At 46.4% G+C, this 16,775-nt stretch overlaps 1 protein-coding gene across 2 annotated transcripts in view; it reads right to left on the bottom strand.

Moving 5' to 3' along the window:
• Window positions 1-3,143: 3,143 nt before the first annotated feature.
• The window catches only part of RAC1 (Rac family small GTPase 1), a 30,270-nt gene continuing 16,638 nt past the window's right edge, over window positions 3,144-16,775 (bottom strand). The window contains exons 3-7 of one of the 2 annotated variants that reach the window (XM_063668100.1): window positions 15,059-15,176; window positions 8,364-8,420; window positions 6,888-6,950; window positions 5,058-5,217; window positions 3,144-4,769 (exon numbers count right to left, since the gene is read on the bottom strand). In XM_063668100.1, the coding sequence (XP_063524170.1) occupies window positions 4,639-4,769; window positions 5,058-5,217; window positions 6,888-6,950; window positions 8,364-8,420; window positions 15,059-15,176 (529 nt within the window). In that variant the 3' untranslated portion in view covers window positions 3,144-4,638. The remainder of the gene's footprint in view (window positions 4,770-5,057; window positions 5,218-6,887; window positions 6,951-8,363; window positions 8,421-15,058; window positions 15,177-16,775) is intronic. The other variant, XM_054496170.2, reaches the window with a different exon arrangement.

The following is a 16,775-nucleotide window of genomic DNA, read 5'->3' as shown; positions in this document are numbered from 1 at the left end:
ATGGGAGTCTCACTATTGTTGCCCAGGCTGGAGTGCAGTGGCGCGATCTTGGCTCACTGCAACCTCGTCTCCCAGGTTCAAGCAATTCTCTTGCCTCAGGCTCCCAGGTAGCTGGGATTATAGGCATGCACTACCACGCCTGGCTGATTTTTGTATTTTTAGTAGAGACAGGGTCTCTCCATGTTGGCCAGGCTGGTCTCAAACCCCTGACCTCAAATGATCTGCCCACCTTGGCCTCCCAAATGCCGGGATTACAGGCGTGAGCCACTGCACCTGGCCAAAAATAAATTTTTTAACTGAAGGGAGGCTGGGTGCAGTGGGCCAAGCCTGTAGTACCAGCTACTTGAGAGCCTGCAGTGGGAGGATCACTTGAGCCCAGGAGTTTGAGTCTAAGCCTGGTCAACACAGCAAGAGCCTGTCTCAAAAGGAAAAATCTGCAGCCTAAGCAACATAGTCAGATCCCATCTCTACGAAACAAAATTAGCTGGGCATGGTGGCGCACACCCGTAGTCCCTGTTACTTGGGACGCTGAGCAGGACTGCTCGAGCCCAGGCTGTTGAGGTCGCAGTAAGCTGAGATCATGCTACTGCACTCCAGCCTGGGTAACAAAGTGAGACCCTGTCTCAAAAATATAACTTAAAAGGGATGGTAACACCAACCTAGAATTTTAAGCCCAGGCACAAGTACTGTACAACAGTTGTTTTCAAAGATGCAGGGGCTCAAAAATAAGAGTGATGCCTTACTTAACGATGGGTATACGTTCTGAGAAACACGTGGGTGATTTCATTGTTAACGTCAGCCTACTACACACCTAGGTTGAAGGTAGGACCTGTTCATTGCTCCCAGGCTACTCACCTGCACAGCCCGTTACTATACTGAATGCAGTAGGCAGTTGTAACAGTGGTATTTGCGTATCTGTACACAGAAAAGGTACAGTAAAAATAAGGTACAGTCTCACACACTATCATATATGTAATACATTGTTGACTAAAATGTCATTACATAGTGCATGACTGTACATACTTCCAACACGCTCTCAAGGAGCTCTTGGAGAAACCATTCAGGATGAAGTAAATCAAAAAAGGGAATCTGGATGCAGGAAATGAAGACCAGCACCTAAGAGTGGTGCAGATCAGACGACTTCAGGAAAATGGGTATTGGCAAAATAACAACACATCTGAATATCTTGAGAGGTTTAGACAATAGATGAAAGTTCACAGCTGAGGCCAGGCACAGTGGCTCATACCTGTAACCCAGCACTTTGGGAGGCTGAGGTGGAATGGTGGCTTCAGGCCAGGAGTTCAAGACCAGCCTAGGCAACATGGGGAGATCCCCAACTCTACTAAACATTTTAAAAATTAGCTGGGCATGGTGGCACACACCTGTGGTCCCAGCTACTCAGGAGTAGGGCTAACTAGGGCAGGAGGATCATTTGAGCCTAGGAGCTGTGATGGCACCACTGCACTCCAACCTGGGTGACAGAGCAAGACCCTTCCTTTAAAAAAAAAAAAAAGTTCACAACTGAATTCAGTACATAGGAAAGTAAGCAAAGCACTAATTATCCCAAAGAAAACCAGAAGTTGTGCAGGAAACAGTTTTGTTGCTACATGACAAGGCCAGTGAGTCGTTTATGTAGTAGTGATCACGCCAGCACTAAACTGAGCCCACCAAAACCATCAGATTGAGGGGATGAGAAAGGTTTTGGGCGGAGAGGGCTGCAACCGGGAAAGCAAGCCTCACATCATCCATGCTGGGAATGCCAATGAGAATGGCTGAACTCAGAATGTTACACTGGCACAAAAAGCCTAATTTAGACACAGCAGGTGAAATACCAAAAATCAGGTAAGCAAAGTATTCCTTCTGGAGAGGCTACGAAGGGGGAAGACTTTTTCTTTAAAAACCACTAAAACTTTTAAAAACTGCATACTGCCAGGTATGGTGGCTCACACCTGGAGTCCCAGCACTTTGGGAGGTCAAGGCTGGTGGATTGCTTGAGCTCAGGAGTTCGAGACCAGCCTGGCCAACATGGCAAAACCCTACAAAAAAATACACAAAAACTTAGCTGGGTGTGGTGGCGCGCACCTGTGGTCCCAGCTACTCCAAAGGCTGAAGTGGGAAAATGGCTTGAGTGCAGGAGGCATATAGGTTGCAGCGAGCCAAGATCACGCCACTGCACTCCAGCCTGTGAGACAGAGCCAGACCTTATCTCAAAAAACAAAATCTGCATTATTTATCTGTTTAAAAAAAAATACTTGGCTGGAGGCAGTGGCTCACGCTTTTAATCCCAGCACTCTGGGAGGCCGAGGTGAGCAGATCACCTGAGGTCGGGAGTTCAAGACTAGCCTAGCCATGGTGAAACTATGGTGAAAAAATACAAAAAATTAGCCAGGCGTGGTGGCACATGCCTGTAATCCCAGCTACTCGGGAGGCTGAGGCAGGAGAATCGCTTGAACCCAAGAGGCAGAGGTTGCAGTGAGCTGAGATCACACCATTGCACTCTAGCCTGGGCAACAAGAGCGAAACTCCATCTTTAAAAAAAAAAAAAAAAAACTCAAAAACAATCTTCAAAGCAATAAAAAGGAATATTAAGAAAACGAATTCTAACATGAACCTTTATGTAGTACAAGTTCAGGCTCTTGCATTTTTTTTTTTTTTTTTTTTTTTGGTAGGTCTCTTTCTTGTCCAGGCTGGTCTAGAACTCCTGGGCTCAAGCGCTCCTCCTGCCTCAGCCTCCCAAAGTGTTGGGCTTAGAGGCGTAAGCCACGCACTCAGCCTCTGGGAAGGATCTTAAGGGCATGTGGTTCACCAACCTCTGCTCTTCCAGGGCCAGTCTAGGGTCCCAACATCTCCATCTTCAGCCCCTAGCTCTGGGCCAGGATGTGCACACACACCCCGATGCGCACTTCTCCATCAGAGCTTCGCCACTGTTCGACAGGTCCAAACATGAATGTCACCTCCAGTCCTGCCGTATTGTTTGGGCTCACCCAGTTCTCCCCTGGAGGTGGCACTCCCTCTGTCCCTCCTGTGTGGAGACACGCATTGAAAATGACTGTCTCCAACAACCCAGGACTTTAAAGCAAGGCAAACAAACGCACACCAGGAACTTGTTCATCAAGTCTCAAAAACACCAGTATTACCAGTCGTATGATTCAAGGATTTATTAAGTCATACATGCAAAACATAATGCTAATTGCATTAGCAAAAGATCAATGTAAAAACACTCCACAATTCTGCAACTGTCAATTTAAAAAATTCCGTTGTGGTTGAAAGGTCCCACGTTGTATTCTTGCCAGTGAGTTAAGTTGTACACAACATCGTCAGCACTAGCACAGTTTACAGAACCTCACAGACCCAAAGGAACATCATCAGGCAAAGCGACTACAGGAGGCGTGTGTCCGCGTGGGCGAGGTAAAGAGGGTCAGTATTGGTCAAGTGACAGTGTCGGTAATCTGGCAAGACAGTGATGTTAAGAAGGTTCATAGTTTAAGAATTATCTAAAATATTTTAAAAACTATAAAGCTGCAACACATGATTTTTACACCTAGTTACTAGAAAACTAAGGAAAGCACTTATTAGCTTTGAATAAAGTAACATGGAAAGCACTTTTACTAATTGACAAAAAAACCTTCTAATGCATTATCAGAAAGATTTTATAATACAAGGAGGCATATTGCTCAGTAAGAAGGGGTTCTATAAGAAAAGCACTTACTAAGTTAGCGACTAAGAGAACCAGTTTAAAGATGAATTAAATGCCCAATTTGGGTAGGAATGGCAGGTGTAAGAGAAAGGAAAAGCTTAAGAAAACATTTCCTGATAATACCAACCTTTCTTTCATCATCTACTGCATTTGACAGAAATTAACCTTTTAGAGTTTTTACCCGTGACACTTTCATTCCTTGTACAATGTAGTGTAAATCTCCACTTCGTATTTTGTCAAAATACTATCTTTGTCCTTTGATCACACACACCCCACCCGGCACACCCACAGCTAAACAGAATTCTTCATTAGAGGAAACACCAGTTCTGTTCAAAATCTCCGCAAAAGCTGGTCAGAAAACTCACTATGAAATCAAAAAGACTGATCCAAAGAGCTGAGCTGTTACACTCACTCCATTACAGTACAATGTTATGTCGTGAACATGGGCTGCTAAATCACTGGTGAGTTCAATGGCAACGCTTCATTCGAGAGGCTGTTCTGCTTTACGCATCTGAAAACTACTGAGCAAGTGTCTGCATCTCCTAAGTGCAGAAGCTACAGTCTTCTCAAAGACGAAGGTCTTTACACAGTTTAGTGCTCAGTGTTCTTAGCACAACAATGCAGTGTAGTTCAGAAGGTATTTTGGCAACTCTTAATCTGAGCAAGAGTGGGGGGGCTTTTGAAAAATAAGGCTTTAAGAAGGCTTGTCATTTTAGGGCTAAATTTTAATAGAATGTGAGTCTGAACTCTTACATTTAGAACAAACAAAACCTTAAAATTACTGATTGGTTCAAAAAATGGTTTTATGGAAAAATTAATCTGTAACAAAAAGTTGGCATTGAGTGCGAAGGCTCCACCGTTTTTGTTTTTTTTTTTTTTTTTTTTGAGCAAAGCGTACAAAGGTTCCAAGGGACAGGACCAAGAACGAGGGGCTCAGACATTTACAACAGCAGGCATTTTCTCTTCCTCTTCTTCACGGGAGGTGGGCAGAGGACTGCTCGGATCGCTTCGTCAAACACTGTCTTGAGGCCTCGCTGTGTGAGCGCTGAGCACTCCAGGTATTTTACAGCACCTACAGGAAACACAACCACACGGCAATGTACACTCGACCCCACTCTCTTCTGATCACAACACCAGCGGGAGGCAGCTCCTGGGGCCTGGGTGCCTTCTGCCAGCTCCCAGCCCTGCTTCCACCTTCCAACGCTGACATTAAGACCCAGAGGGCCTTGCCAGCTGGTTCCCCAAGAGTACACCAGGCCCTGAGTGGGAGACACACACCCTCCTTTCCCAGACTGGGCTCCAGTCTCTGTCACCACAATAAAAGAGGTACAAGGCGGAGGAAAAACACAGGATTCCATACCAATCTCCTTAGCCATGGCTAGACCCTGCGGATAGGTGATGGGAGTCAGCTTCTTCTCCTTCAGTTTCTCGATCGTGTCTTTATCATCCCTAAGATCAAGTTTAGTTCCCACTAGGATGATGGGAGTGTTGGGACAGTGGTGCCGCACCTCAGGATACCACTAGATGTGAAGAAGGAACAGAGATTGTGACACGCTCCTTTACAGACGTCCTTCACCTAAATCACACCCAGCTGGCGGCACTTATGCCAGACACCTAACCTCAGGCACGGCCTCCCCACCGAGCCTTCATGTGGTTCCCACCTTCAATTCAAGCCTTGAGCCATAAGGAACATCTCAGGTGTTCCATTAGCAAGCTAGGACTCCCAGATCACGGTCTGGACAGAACCACGACCGGACAGAACGGGCTCTACAACCGCAGGGGAAGAGGGGGAAAGGAAAAGAAACAAAGGGAAGGGAGTTCCTCCCAAAGCAAATAAATCACTTTGTTTTTGGTAAAACAAGTTCTTAGGGTCATCTGAGAAAATTCATCATCTGTTCAGAAATGAGAATAAACAACCTAGCCCAAGGTCTCAGGTCTGCCGCTATTATCCCCACTGGAGATGGCCCTACTAAAGGGCCTCTCTCACTTCTCATTTTCACTAAGAAGTTTGTGAAAGAGACTGGAGTAGAAAGAAATGGTCGTTATTTTTATTAGACCAATTGTGAGTGCCTCATTATTTTAATGAGACTCAGGAAACTTCTGAACCAGAACCTGAAGCTTTAAAAATCCACATATTAGGCCGGGAACAGTGGCTCACACCTGAAATCCCAGCACTTTGAGAGTCTGCGGCGGGTGGATCACTTGAGGCCAGGGGTTCGAGACCAGCCTGGCAAACATGGTGAAACCCCATCTCTACTAAAAGTACAAAAATTAGCCAGGTGTGGTGGCGGGCGCCTGTAATCCCTGCTACTAAGGAGGCTGAGACAGGAGAACTGCTTGAACCGGGAGGTGGAGGTTGCAGTGACCCAAGACTGTGCTACTGCCCTCCAGCTTGGATGATAGTGCAAGATTCTATCTCAGCCGGGCGTGGTGGCTCACGCCTGTAATCCCAGCACTTTGGGAGGCCGAGACCTCCCAGGCACGGATCACCTGAGGTCGGGAGTTTGAGACCAGCCTGACCGACATGGAGAAACCACATTTCTACTAAAAATACAAAATTAGCCGGGCGTGGTGGCGCATGCCTGTAATCCCAGCTACTCGGGAGGCTGAGGCATGAGAATCACTTGAACCCAGGAGGTGGAGGTTGCAGTGAGCCAAGATTGCGTCACTGCACTCCAGCCTGGGCAACAAGAGTGAAACTCCATCTCAAAAAAAAAGACTCTCTCAAAAATAAATAAATAAAATAAACTGCTGATGGGCCAGATGCAGTGGCTCACACCTATAATCCCACCACTTTGGGAGGCTGAAGCTGAAGGATCACTTTAGCCCAGGAGTTTGAGACAAGCCAGGGTCTACAAAACCTGCTATACAAAACTTCTTTAAGATTAGCCAGGCATGGTGGTGCACATTTATGGTCCCAGCAACTCGGGAGGCTGGGGCAGGAGAACTGTTTGAGCCCAGGAGTTCAAGGCTACAGTGAGCTCTGATGTCACCACCACACTCCAGCCTAGACAACAGAGTGAGACCTCCGTCTCAAAAGAAAAAAAAAAACCCAATCATGTACCTAAGTAGCAAATTGCTAAAACCAATTTAAATAACAGAAAATTCCTAGGCTAAGTGATACTTTAAAGTATTTATTTCTGAGAGGATCATTCTATAACCTACACACATACTTTAAATCCCCACCTACCTTTGCACGGACATTTTCAAATGATGCAGGACTCACAAGGGAAAAGCAAATTAAGAACACATCCTACAAAAAGGAAACACAGGGAAACATTTAGACAACGACCTTAGAACGAAGCCTGCACTTTGCTTTCTAGATGTTGCTGGGAAGGACTTGTCGAACGCAGAGCGTGTCTACTAGGTACCAGTGGCGTGGTGAGACGCTTCCTGATCCACCCTTTCAGTTTGTCAGAGGGTCCCAAACCAAACCCAGCATGTCAAGCCACCAGTTACTTAAGAAAATGGGGAGCATGAAGGGAGGATGCTGCTGGAAGCTCTTCAAGGATCAGGAGGATCAGACCAGACCCCCAGGAGGCTTCCTTTCCGGCTAACTATCTAAACAGAAAAAATCAAGTATAAAGGTATGATTCCAATATTTCTGTAAAATCTGGTTTAGAGTACAAACATTTTTAGACGGTCACTGGTTCCAATTAAACTGCTTCTTCAGGAGCTGCCTGTCACAGCTCCCAGCACCAAGCGGGGGCTCCAATATTTGCTACTTGAGCCCTTCCCTCCACAAGGAAGGAGGATTTAGTGTGTAAGTGGCACCTTCACAGCTGACAACCACCCTCACGCTGCCCTAGAGTCAGCACAGCCAGGGCCTCAGGAGAACTCGCTCCTGGGGCAGCTGTGGCTGAAGCAGAGGTGCGAAGGGTGGGTGCAGAGGACAGAGTGGAAGGTGCTTCGGGGCACACGCCAGACATCTGCATGCTTCATCCATTCTGTATTTTGTGTCAAACCAAATTCAAATATTTACCTGTATTTAAAAATACCCAAGAATTCTAAAATGCTAGATTTCTAAAATATTCTCCTGGAAAAAGTCAATTATGCTACTTTATGAAATGCACACAATTTCCAAGCTACACTTTCAACCCTCCAGCTGATACCTTGTACCTGAAAGGGAAAGAAACATCCCACACAACAGCTTTTTATAACTGGCATTTGAAGAATGCTGGCGCATGCACAAGCTTGTCCGAGAATCACCGCGGCACCCAGCACACCATCTCAAGCACGGTGGGGTTAGCTCAGCAGCACCTCACAGCCGCGCCCAGACAGCCCCACCACACGGGACACCAAAGCGGAGAAAAAAGGCCCCGGCAACAAGGTTAGTCCTGCTCCGGCTCGGCTCACAGCCAGGTGGGCTTCCAGGAGGAGTCTCCATATCTGCATCTCCAACCAGCCAGGAGAGGGGCCCTCTCACTCTCCCCTCCTTTCACTCGGGAGAGGAAGATCGCAGTTCACAAACTGCTTTAATTCAAGCCGGTGGGTAAACTATCACACTCTAATGAAGTTTATTTCATCAAGCAAAACCCCAACCTTGAGTGAATTAAATATAAAACACTCAAGGAGCTTGAGGCTTAATAAAAAATCCTAGGAAAACGAAGTGAAATGAGAGAACAGAGAAAGCTTGAAACTGAAGTGGACTGAAAGTTTTACATACGGCAATCGGCTTGTCTTTGCCCCGGGAGGTTATATCCTTACCGTACGTTTCTCCAACCTAGTAATGCACGAGAACTTGGTTTGAGTTTAGTACAGACTGAGGACAACAAAAATCAACATAACCTCTTACCGATGCTTTATTAGAATTTTGTCTTAACCCTCTGGAGAGATCCAAAAGCATATAATAGATTCTAACATATCTTCGATGACAAATGCCACTGAAACACTCCACGCTACCTGGTCAAAAGCAGGCGTAAGTTCAACGACGGTGAAGACAGAGGTCAGGCAGATCCTGAGCGGGGGCGACAATGTGCTCCTCCTCCCATGGCAGCACCCACCAGAATCTACAACAGCTGGCACAGCCAGAGATATTCTGCACTGTCCCTTACCGCAAAGGCAGGCGGGAGCGACGGGCACTTTCAAGTGCTCCATCCAAGTTCTCAGACACAGCCTAGTCGAAGCCACAGCACACAGGAAAAGGACCCATCTATAAATGATGCCTACCAGACAAAGGGCTCTCCCAGAACATAGCCAGGCCTCAGGGCTGACGGTTTTAATGCTGCCAGAACATTCCAAGTCTCCTATGCAGAAATGTTCCTATCTTCCACCTACTTCTGGGAGCCTGGTTTGAATGTACAGACTTGCATTATCAAAATCAACACTGTTCCTGACACTAAGACCTCCAATTCTGGGCCACTTTGTAGGTCTAGGGGAAGCCACTCCTAAGGACAAGCGTTTTTTTTTTTTTTTTTTTGAGACAGAGTCTTGCTCTGTTGCCCAGGCTGGAGTGCAGTGGCGTTATCTCGGCTCACTGCAACCTCTGCCTCCTGGGTTCAAGTGATTCTCCTGCCTCAGCCTCCCAAGTAGCTGGGACTACAGGCACACACCACCATGCCCAGCTAATTTTTTGTATTTTTAGTAGAGACCAGGTTTCACCATGTTGGCCAGGCTGGTCACGAACTCTTGACCTCAGGTGCTGCACCCACCTTGGCTTCCCAACGTGCTGGGATTACAGGCATGAGCCACCACTTCCAGCCATGGACAAATTTTAGAAGTGACACTTCCAGTGTTTATCACAATGCTGTCAATTCATTTCTTTGTTCCAACAAAAACTGACAAACTCGCTCTTCCAACACAGAACTCTGAAACTCTTTTAAGAAAAGGGCTCACACCTCTAATCCCAACACTTTGGGAGGCCGAAGCAGGTGGATCACAAGGTCAGGAGTTCAAGACCAGCCTGGCCAAGATGGTGAAACCCCGTGTCTACTAAAAATACAAAAAATTAGCCAGGCATGGTGGCAGGCACCTGTAATCCCAGCTACTTGGGAGGCTGAGGCAGAGAATTCCTTGAACCCGGGAGGTGGAGGTTGAAGTGAGGCGAGATTGTGACACTGCATTCCAGTCTAGGTGACAGAGCAAGACTCTGTCTCAAAAAAAAAAAAAGGGGGGAGGGCAGATGAGAAAATTATTTTAATTTCATCTCACTCAAGCTTTTCTTTTTCCTTTTTTTTTTTTTTTTTGAGATAGAGTCTCGCTCTGGAGATAGAGTCTCGCTCTGTTGCCCAGGCTGGGGTGCAGTGGCGTGATCTCGGCTCACTGCTAGCTCTACCCCCGGGTTCACGCCATTCTCCTGCCTCAGCCTCCCCAGTAGCTGGGACTACAGTTACCCGCCACTGCGCCCAGCTAATTTTTTTGTATTTTTAGTAGAGACGGGGCTTCATCTTTTTGTTTGTTTTTGAGCAGGAGTCTCGCTCTGTCGCCCAGGCTGGAGTGCAGTGGCGCAATCTTTGCTCACTGCAAGCTCCGCCTCCTGGGTTCACACCATTCTCCCTGCCTCAGCCTCCCGAGTAGCTGGGAGCACAGGTGCCTGCCACCAAGCCCAGCTAGTTTTTTGTATTTTTAGTAGAGACGAGGTTTCAACGTGTTAGCCAGGATGGTCTCGATCTCCTGACCTCGTGATCCGCCCACCTCGCCTCCCAAAATGCTGGGATTACAGGCGTGAGCCACCGCGCCCGGCCACTCAAGCTTTTCTGACTTAACATTCAAAGAGCACATTAGTTTCCACAGCTATCTGGGTTTCATCTATGGGCTATTTTTGAAGATTTGTCCTCCCAAGGACTTGATATGGTGCCAGATCTTTACCATGGGAGAGGATCATCAAGAACCAGTTACAAAAATGCAGCTTCCAAAGAGCCTCTGATCATATCTGTGGCACCCTTTCGATTTTTAAGAGCCTCTTTTTTGATGGAGAAGAGACACACACGACAGGAGCAAGCAGTTCCACTTTCCACCCGGCGTTCGCGCTATGCCATCTGCCTGTTCCTTCCTTGTTCCTTCTTCATCCCCAGCTAAGTATAGCTTCCCGAAACCCTGTCTAGTGCTTCTGGTACTCACTTCCTAGCATCCCCTCCTCCCAGCCGTCGCTGTCCTGACACCTCACATACAGGGGCTGTGCTGGGTGACCCTGGCTGGGAGGCTCTATTTCTTCCCTGTCCTCGTAACACTCAGAGGACCTGAGAGGGCACCACTGGGGTCTCTCAATTTCCTTCCTCACAGGTCATTGCGTGTTCTGGAGCCTCAGGCTGTCTCCGGTCACCGGCCCATGTTTCCAGTCAACCTGAGCACTGCTTTCCCCTTTCTGACTAACCCAGACTCGCGTGTGCCTATTACACACGTGGTGCCTTCAACGCCTTTGTTACTCCTGCATCACACACCACTCCCTCCTCGGTGGTAAGTGTAGCCAGGGCTGCTCTTCCCGCGGCCTCCTGCCCACTGGTGAACCATCCACAACAGATGGGTCCACTTTCCATGGAGTAAGACAGGGCAGGCATCTGGACAGCTGAGATCTCACTACAAAAAAGTAGTGTTGTTTCTACTTCATTTTATTCTCTTCCAAATGCCATCCACCTGGATTTTACTTTCTGGTTTGGAATTTTAAAAAACACAGACATTCTGGCCAGGCTCAGCGGCTCATGCCTGTAATCCTGTAAAAGCGTCAGGCAGCCCTGATGCATGAGAACCAGCCTGGCGCTCGCAGCTTCGCCCTGGTGGAGGTGTTACTATTGAATAGAATAATCTCGCAGAACACTAACATCAGACAAGGTCACCTGTATGACCGTGCTGAAATAGGACCAAAAGTAAGTAAACTTTAAAAAAAACAACTCATAATCATTTCTAACTAGTGACAAATCCAAGATCATCATACAAACCACAAAAATCACCAAATATCCCCTGCTCCCAGTCAGTAAGAGTGAGGGCCGAATTCCCACAGCCCCCAGTGCGTGTCTCCCTCGCGGCAAAGAGTAACAACTCTAGTTCTGTTTAACCACAGGTGTGTGCCTGGTGCTCTCTGGCTGCACTTGTAACAGACAACCTCACAAAGGCTGAGGCCTTTTGAAACTCAAAACTGCCAAGCCGAACACCACAGTTTTTCTTTTTATCTACCATCATAGGAGTCTAGCCCACCACTTTAAAACCTTTAGCACTGGCCAGGTGTAATGGCTCACGCCTGTAATCCCAGCACTTTGGGAGGCCGAGGCAGGCGGATCACCTGAGGTCAGGAGTTGGAGACCAGCCTGAACAAAGTGGAGAAACCCCGTCTCTACTAAAAATACAAAATTTGTAATCCCAGCACTTGGGGAGGTCGAGGCGGGCGGATCATGAGCTCAGGAGATCAAGACCATCCTGGCTTACATGGTGAAACCCCATCTCTACTAAAAATATAAAAAATTAGTCGGGTGTGGTGGCAGACGCCTGTAGTCCCAGCTACTCGGGAGGCTGAGGCAGGAGAATGGCGTGAACCCAGGAGGTGAAGCTTGCAGTGAGACAAGATCGCGCCACTGCACTCCAGCCTGGGCGACAGAGCAACACTCCGTCTCAAAAAAAATAAAATAAAATAAAAAACAAAATTAGCCAGGCATGGTAGCACATGCCTGTAGTCCCAGCTACTTAGGAGACTAGGGCGGGAAAGTTGCTTGAACCTGGGAAGCGGAGGTTGCGGTGAGCCAAGATCACGCCATTGCACTCCAGCCTGGGCAACAAGAGCGAAACTCCGTCTCAAAACAAAAACAAAAACAAAAAACAGAAAACAACTTTTAGCCTAGAGAGAAAATGAAACAACTGGCATTGACGCACTGGGGTCCTGGCTGACCCCAACATGGAGGCTCAGCATCTCAGCGAACCCGCTGCACAGCCTGAGTCTCAGGACACACACAGGGCTCAGGACTTGGTGTGACACTGACAGGTCACTTAGGCTCCCACTCACACCACCAATGCTGGTGCAAGCAGGCAAATAAATACAGGTGATCTACACAAGGGAAGATGCTGGACTTGAGCGACACTCTGACAAGACTTGATTCTGTGCATGCCAACTGAAGATGAGTATGCAGAACTTAGCAAAGATTTTCAAGAGAAAATAATCTAAGGATTACGTAATTCGGGAAAATAAAAACCTGATGGGCAATTTCAACTGAGAATGGCGACTACCTGCTCACCATCTTTTGGAGAACGAAGAAGAAACGAATGGTCTGAAGAGACTTAGCCAGACAGAGCTACCCAACAGAGAGGATGCAAATGTTAAATGACCACAGGAAATGTAACATCTCTTTTTAGGACGCCCTAGATAAGAAATCTTCCAACTGGTCCTTCAGGAATGTGTCTAAGCAGTCTTGGATGAGCTACATAAACAGGTCTGCAGACCACAGAGCCAGCAATCAGGGACCACATTCCATGTAGTACAAAATTCAGAAGTTTCCCCTTTATCAACAAGAGACCCAGCTGCCAGCATGTTACTACCAGATCCCATTCTTCTTAGGACAGTGTGGCTCAAAGGGATGAGACCTTCCAGACACTGGTATCTGAGCATTTGTGGCCTGCCCCTGAGTTGTCAAGATAATTTCCTTATCTCTGAAGGAGTCCAGACAGGAAGGCTTCCACTGCTGGGTGGGTGCTCGCCCCTCTTGCTCCTTAAGTGCCCGGCTCACCCCCTTGCTAGCACAGGGTATATTACACACTTTATGGGACTTTTCTGTGAACTACCTGAGGGCAAGAACCATGTCTCACTCCCTTCTTGCTCTTCAAATATTTTATAGGAAAGCAGTCCACAGTCTCACACAGAGGAAACATGAAGTTTAAGTTCTAGCCCTATGAGGACAACACCTACTTTGATACCAGGCCTCACACTCTACAGCTTTGTTCAAGCTGAGGAGAGTTCTCCTTCCTTATCTGTGTGTTCCTCAGAACACAAAGTGGGACTCCTGCCAAGTCACCCTTGACTTACTGTGAGGCCTTCCTTAGAGAGGCCTCGCCCTGCCCAGTACCCCCTGAGTCACAGCGGGGTGGCTCTCATTTCTCAGAATGACACCACACCCTTCCACAGGTGTCCAGTGGGCTGAAGACTCCTACTCTACCAGCCAGTATGTTTTTAAATCCATTTACAATCTAAATTATTAAACATCCACTGGGTATAGAATAGTTTCCTAAGATATTGAAGAATTTGAATTCTCTGGGGATTACAGACTGATTTTTAATACAGCAGACTTAACTACTAAGTTATTTCATCCATATTACCCCTAAAACAAAGTACTGGTTGAATCAATCACAGGCTGCCTCATCATCCATCAGGGCTCAAAGCCAGCCTTTCTCTAGGATGTCTTCCTGACCTCAACCCGACCCCAACCCCAATCCCTCCGGCCAACCCAGGTTTGCTGAGCACCCACACAACGTGGAAGGCAGCACTCTCTAGGCCGACCCACCCGCATACTGAGGAACAGGAGAATTCTGACAGCGGCTGGCCCCACAGTGTGTGCAATGTGCCCAGGATTGTTATGAGTGCGTGACATGTACTCATCTCATCCTACAAGGAAACAGGCAAAGACTGGAGAGAGGAAGAAGCCTGCCTGAAGTCACAGAGCTAGGACATGCACACAGGTTATCAACCCAAGGAATCTCAAGCATATTTAACTTTTACTTCCAAAGACACTTTTAAAAATGAAGAACAAACATGTAACAAGATAAGCAAATGATACACAAGTAACACAACTGCTTAAAGAAAAGTAACTGTTAACCACAACAATGTCTTCTAAGTACCCATTTTCACCAGCTACTGCTCTAATTAGCTTTGGTAAATAAATCACTTAGTTGTCTGGTACAGAAGCAAAACTAATCTAAACTTTTTTTTCTGATTAGACACAGTGGATACATTTTACAAAACCAAAACCTCAATCTACATTGAATAGATTTAGGTTCTATACCCATACAAATTATGTATTTTGTGGGAAAAAATGTATTAAACCTGTAAGATTAGTTACTAACTTGGTTTAAAGAAACCTGAATCTTAACTGCCTAATTTGATTCTGTGGTACAAAAATGTCACACAGCAAACTTGCCTTCAAACTAATTGGTGTTAAAAACTGGTTTGCAAAAACAAAACAAAAAGTACCTCTTTCATACGGTTATTCTAAAGCTAAATGGAAGACTGTAAAATGCCCAACAATGGAACAGCTGGTAACACTCAAAACACAAAACTCCTGGCTTGCATCTAGGGGGATGTTTATATGGAACCAATTCCACCGTTTGCTATTTACTCAATACCTAAATGATGGCAATATAAGCAAGTCCATAGGTAACATGCACTAATTAAGCGCTCGAGAATTATATACCCTAAAAGACACATTAAAAATCAGCTGCAATCCTTACTGTTTGCGGATAGGATAGGGGGCGTAATCTGTCATAATCTTCTTGTCCAGCTGTATCCCATAAGCCCAGATTCACCGGTTTTCCATCTACCATAACATTGGCAGAATAATTGTCAAAGCTGTAGAATGGAATGAAAATGGTTAGTCACAGATGTAGAAGCTAAGTCACTGTCCCAGCCATCCTAGAGAACGTGTGCCACGAAAAAGGCTGGGGATGGGCCTGGAGGCTGCCACACCAGCAAATGTCCCTGCAGGCACAAGGAGGAAGGAGGCAGGGGCAAAACTTGCGGGAAACAAACCAAACCCAAAACTTAAGAGAAATGAAAGAAACAAACAACAAGCTATTTAAGTGAAACAAATCACTGTCAGAAATAAAAACATTTTACTTTAAACAAAGTTTAAGACTTTTATCCTGGGAAGAAATAAGGGTACAATTAGCCCTGCTTTCAAATCCTACTTGTCAGGTTTTTCATGTACTTATGTTGCTCATTTTCAGCAAGAGAGCTGGCCACCAGAGCTACCCTCTGCAGGGTTTCCAGGAGGCCTGAGTGTAGAGCAGTCACACAAAATACACCTGACTTAACAAGCCTCCCAATAACATTTTCAAAGTCAGTGTAACTGATGATACAAATGTTTAAATTCATATGAAGTTGCTACACAAATTAGTCAGGAGAGGTAACCCAGCAAAGCCTACAGGCTGACAGAGGGAAATCAGACTGATGTTAAAAATTGCTACTGGTCAGCAGAAACCAAGCTTTAGAAGAAAATAGTGTTTCCTCTGGACAGGAAGGCAAAAAAGAAAAAAAAGGAAAAATATAATAAAAAGCAGAGGCTGGGCGCAGTGGCTCACGCCTGTAATCCCAGCACCTTGGGAGGCCGAGGTGGGTGGACCACCTGAGGTCAAGAGTTCGAGACCAGCCTGGCCAACATGATAAAACTGTGTGTCTACTAAAAACGCAAAAATTAGCCAGGGCGTGGTGGCAGGTACCTGTAATCCCAGCTACTTGGGAGGCTGAGGCAAGAGAATCGCTGGAACCCGGGAGGCAGAGGTTGCAGTGGGCCAAGTTGCACCATTGCACTCCGGCCTGGGCAACAAGAGCGAAACTCGGTCTCAAAAAAAAAAAAGAAGAAGAAGAAAGAAAAGGTATGATGGTGATGGACATGGTAATTATGCTTCCATAAGAAAAAGATTATTGGATAAATAGTATTGTGACTTTTTTTCCCCTATAAGGGAAAAAGAATCAGGTCCTTGCCTCATTCTATACCAAAAATTAGTTCTAAATGAATTAAAGATAAAAATTTTAGCCACAAAAATCCTAGAAAAAAATACTAGAGCATACTTTTGCATCATTTAAGTAGGAACGGCCTTTCTAAGTACAACATACAATTCTGAGAGGTGGTATTATCATTATTATCATTTTTTTTTTTGTTTTGAGACAGAATCTCACTCTGTCGCCCAGGCTGCAGTGCAGTGGTGCAATCTCGGCTCACTGCAACCTCCACCTCCTGGGTTCAAGTGATTCTCCTGCCTCAGCCTCCTGAGGAACTGGGATTACAGGTGCGCGCCACGACGCCCGGGTAATTTTTGTATTTTTAGTAGAGATGGGGTTTCACCATGTTGATCAGGCTGGTCTTTATCTCCTGACCTCATAATCCACCCACCTCAGCTTCCCAAAGTGCTGGGATTACAGGTGTGAGCCACCGCGCCCGGGTAAGGT

Source organism: Pongo pygmaeus, chromosome 6 (assembly GCF_028885625.2).
Source record: "Pongo pygmaeus isolate AG05252 chromosome 6, NHGRI_mPonPyg2-v2.0_pri, whole genome shotgun sequence".
NCBI lineage: Eukaryota > Metazoa > Chordata > Mammalia > Primates > Hominidae > Pongo > Pongo pygmaeus.
This window is presented reverse-complemented; position numbering and strand designations above follow the sequence as displayed.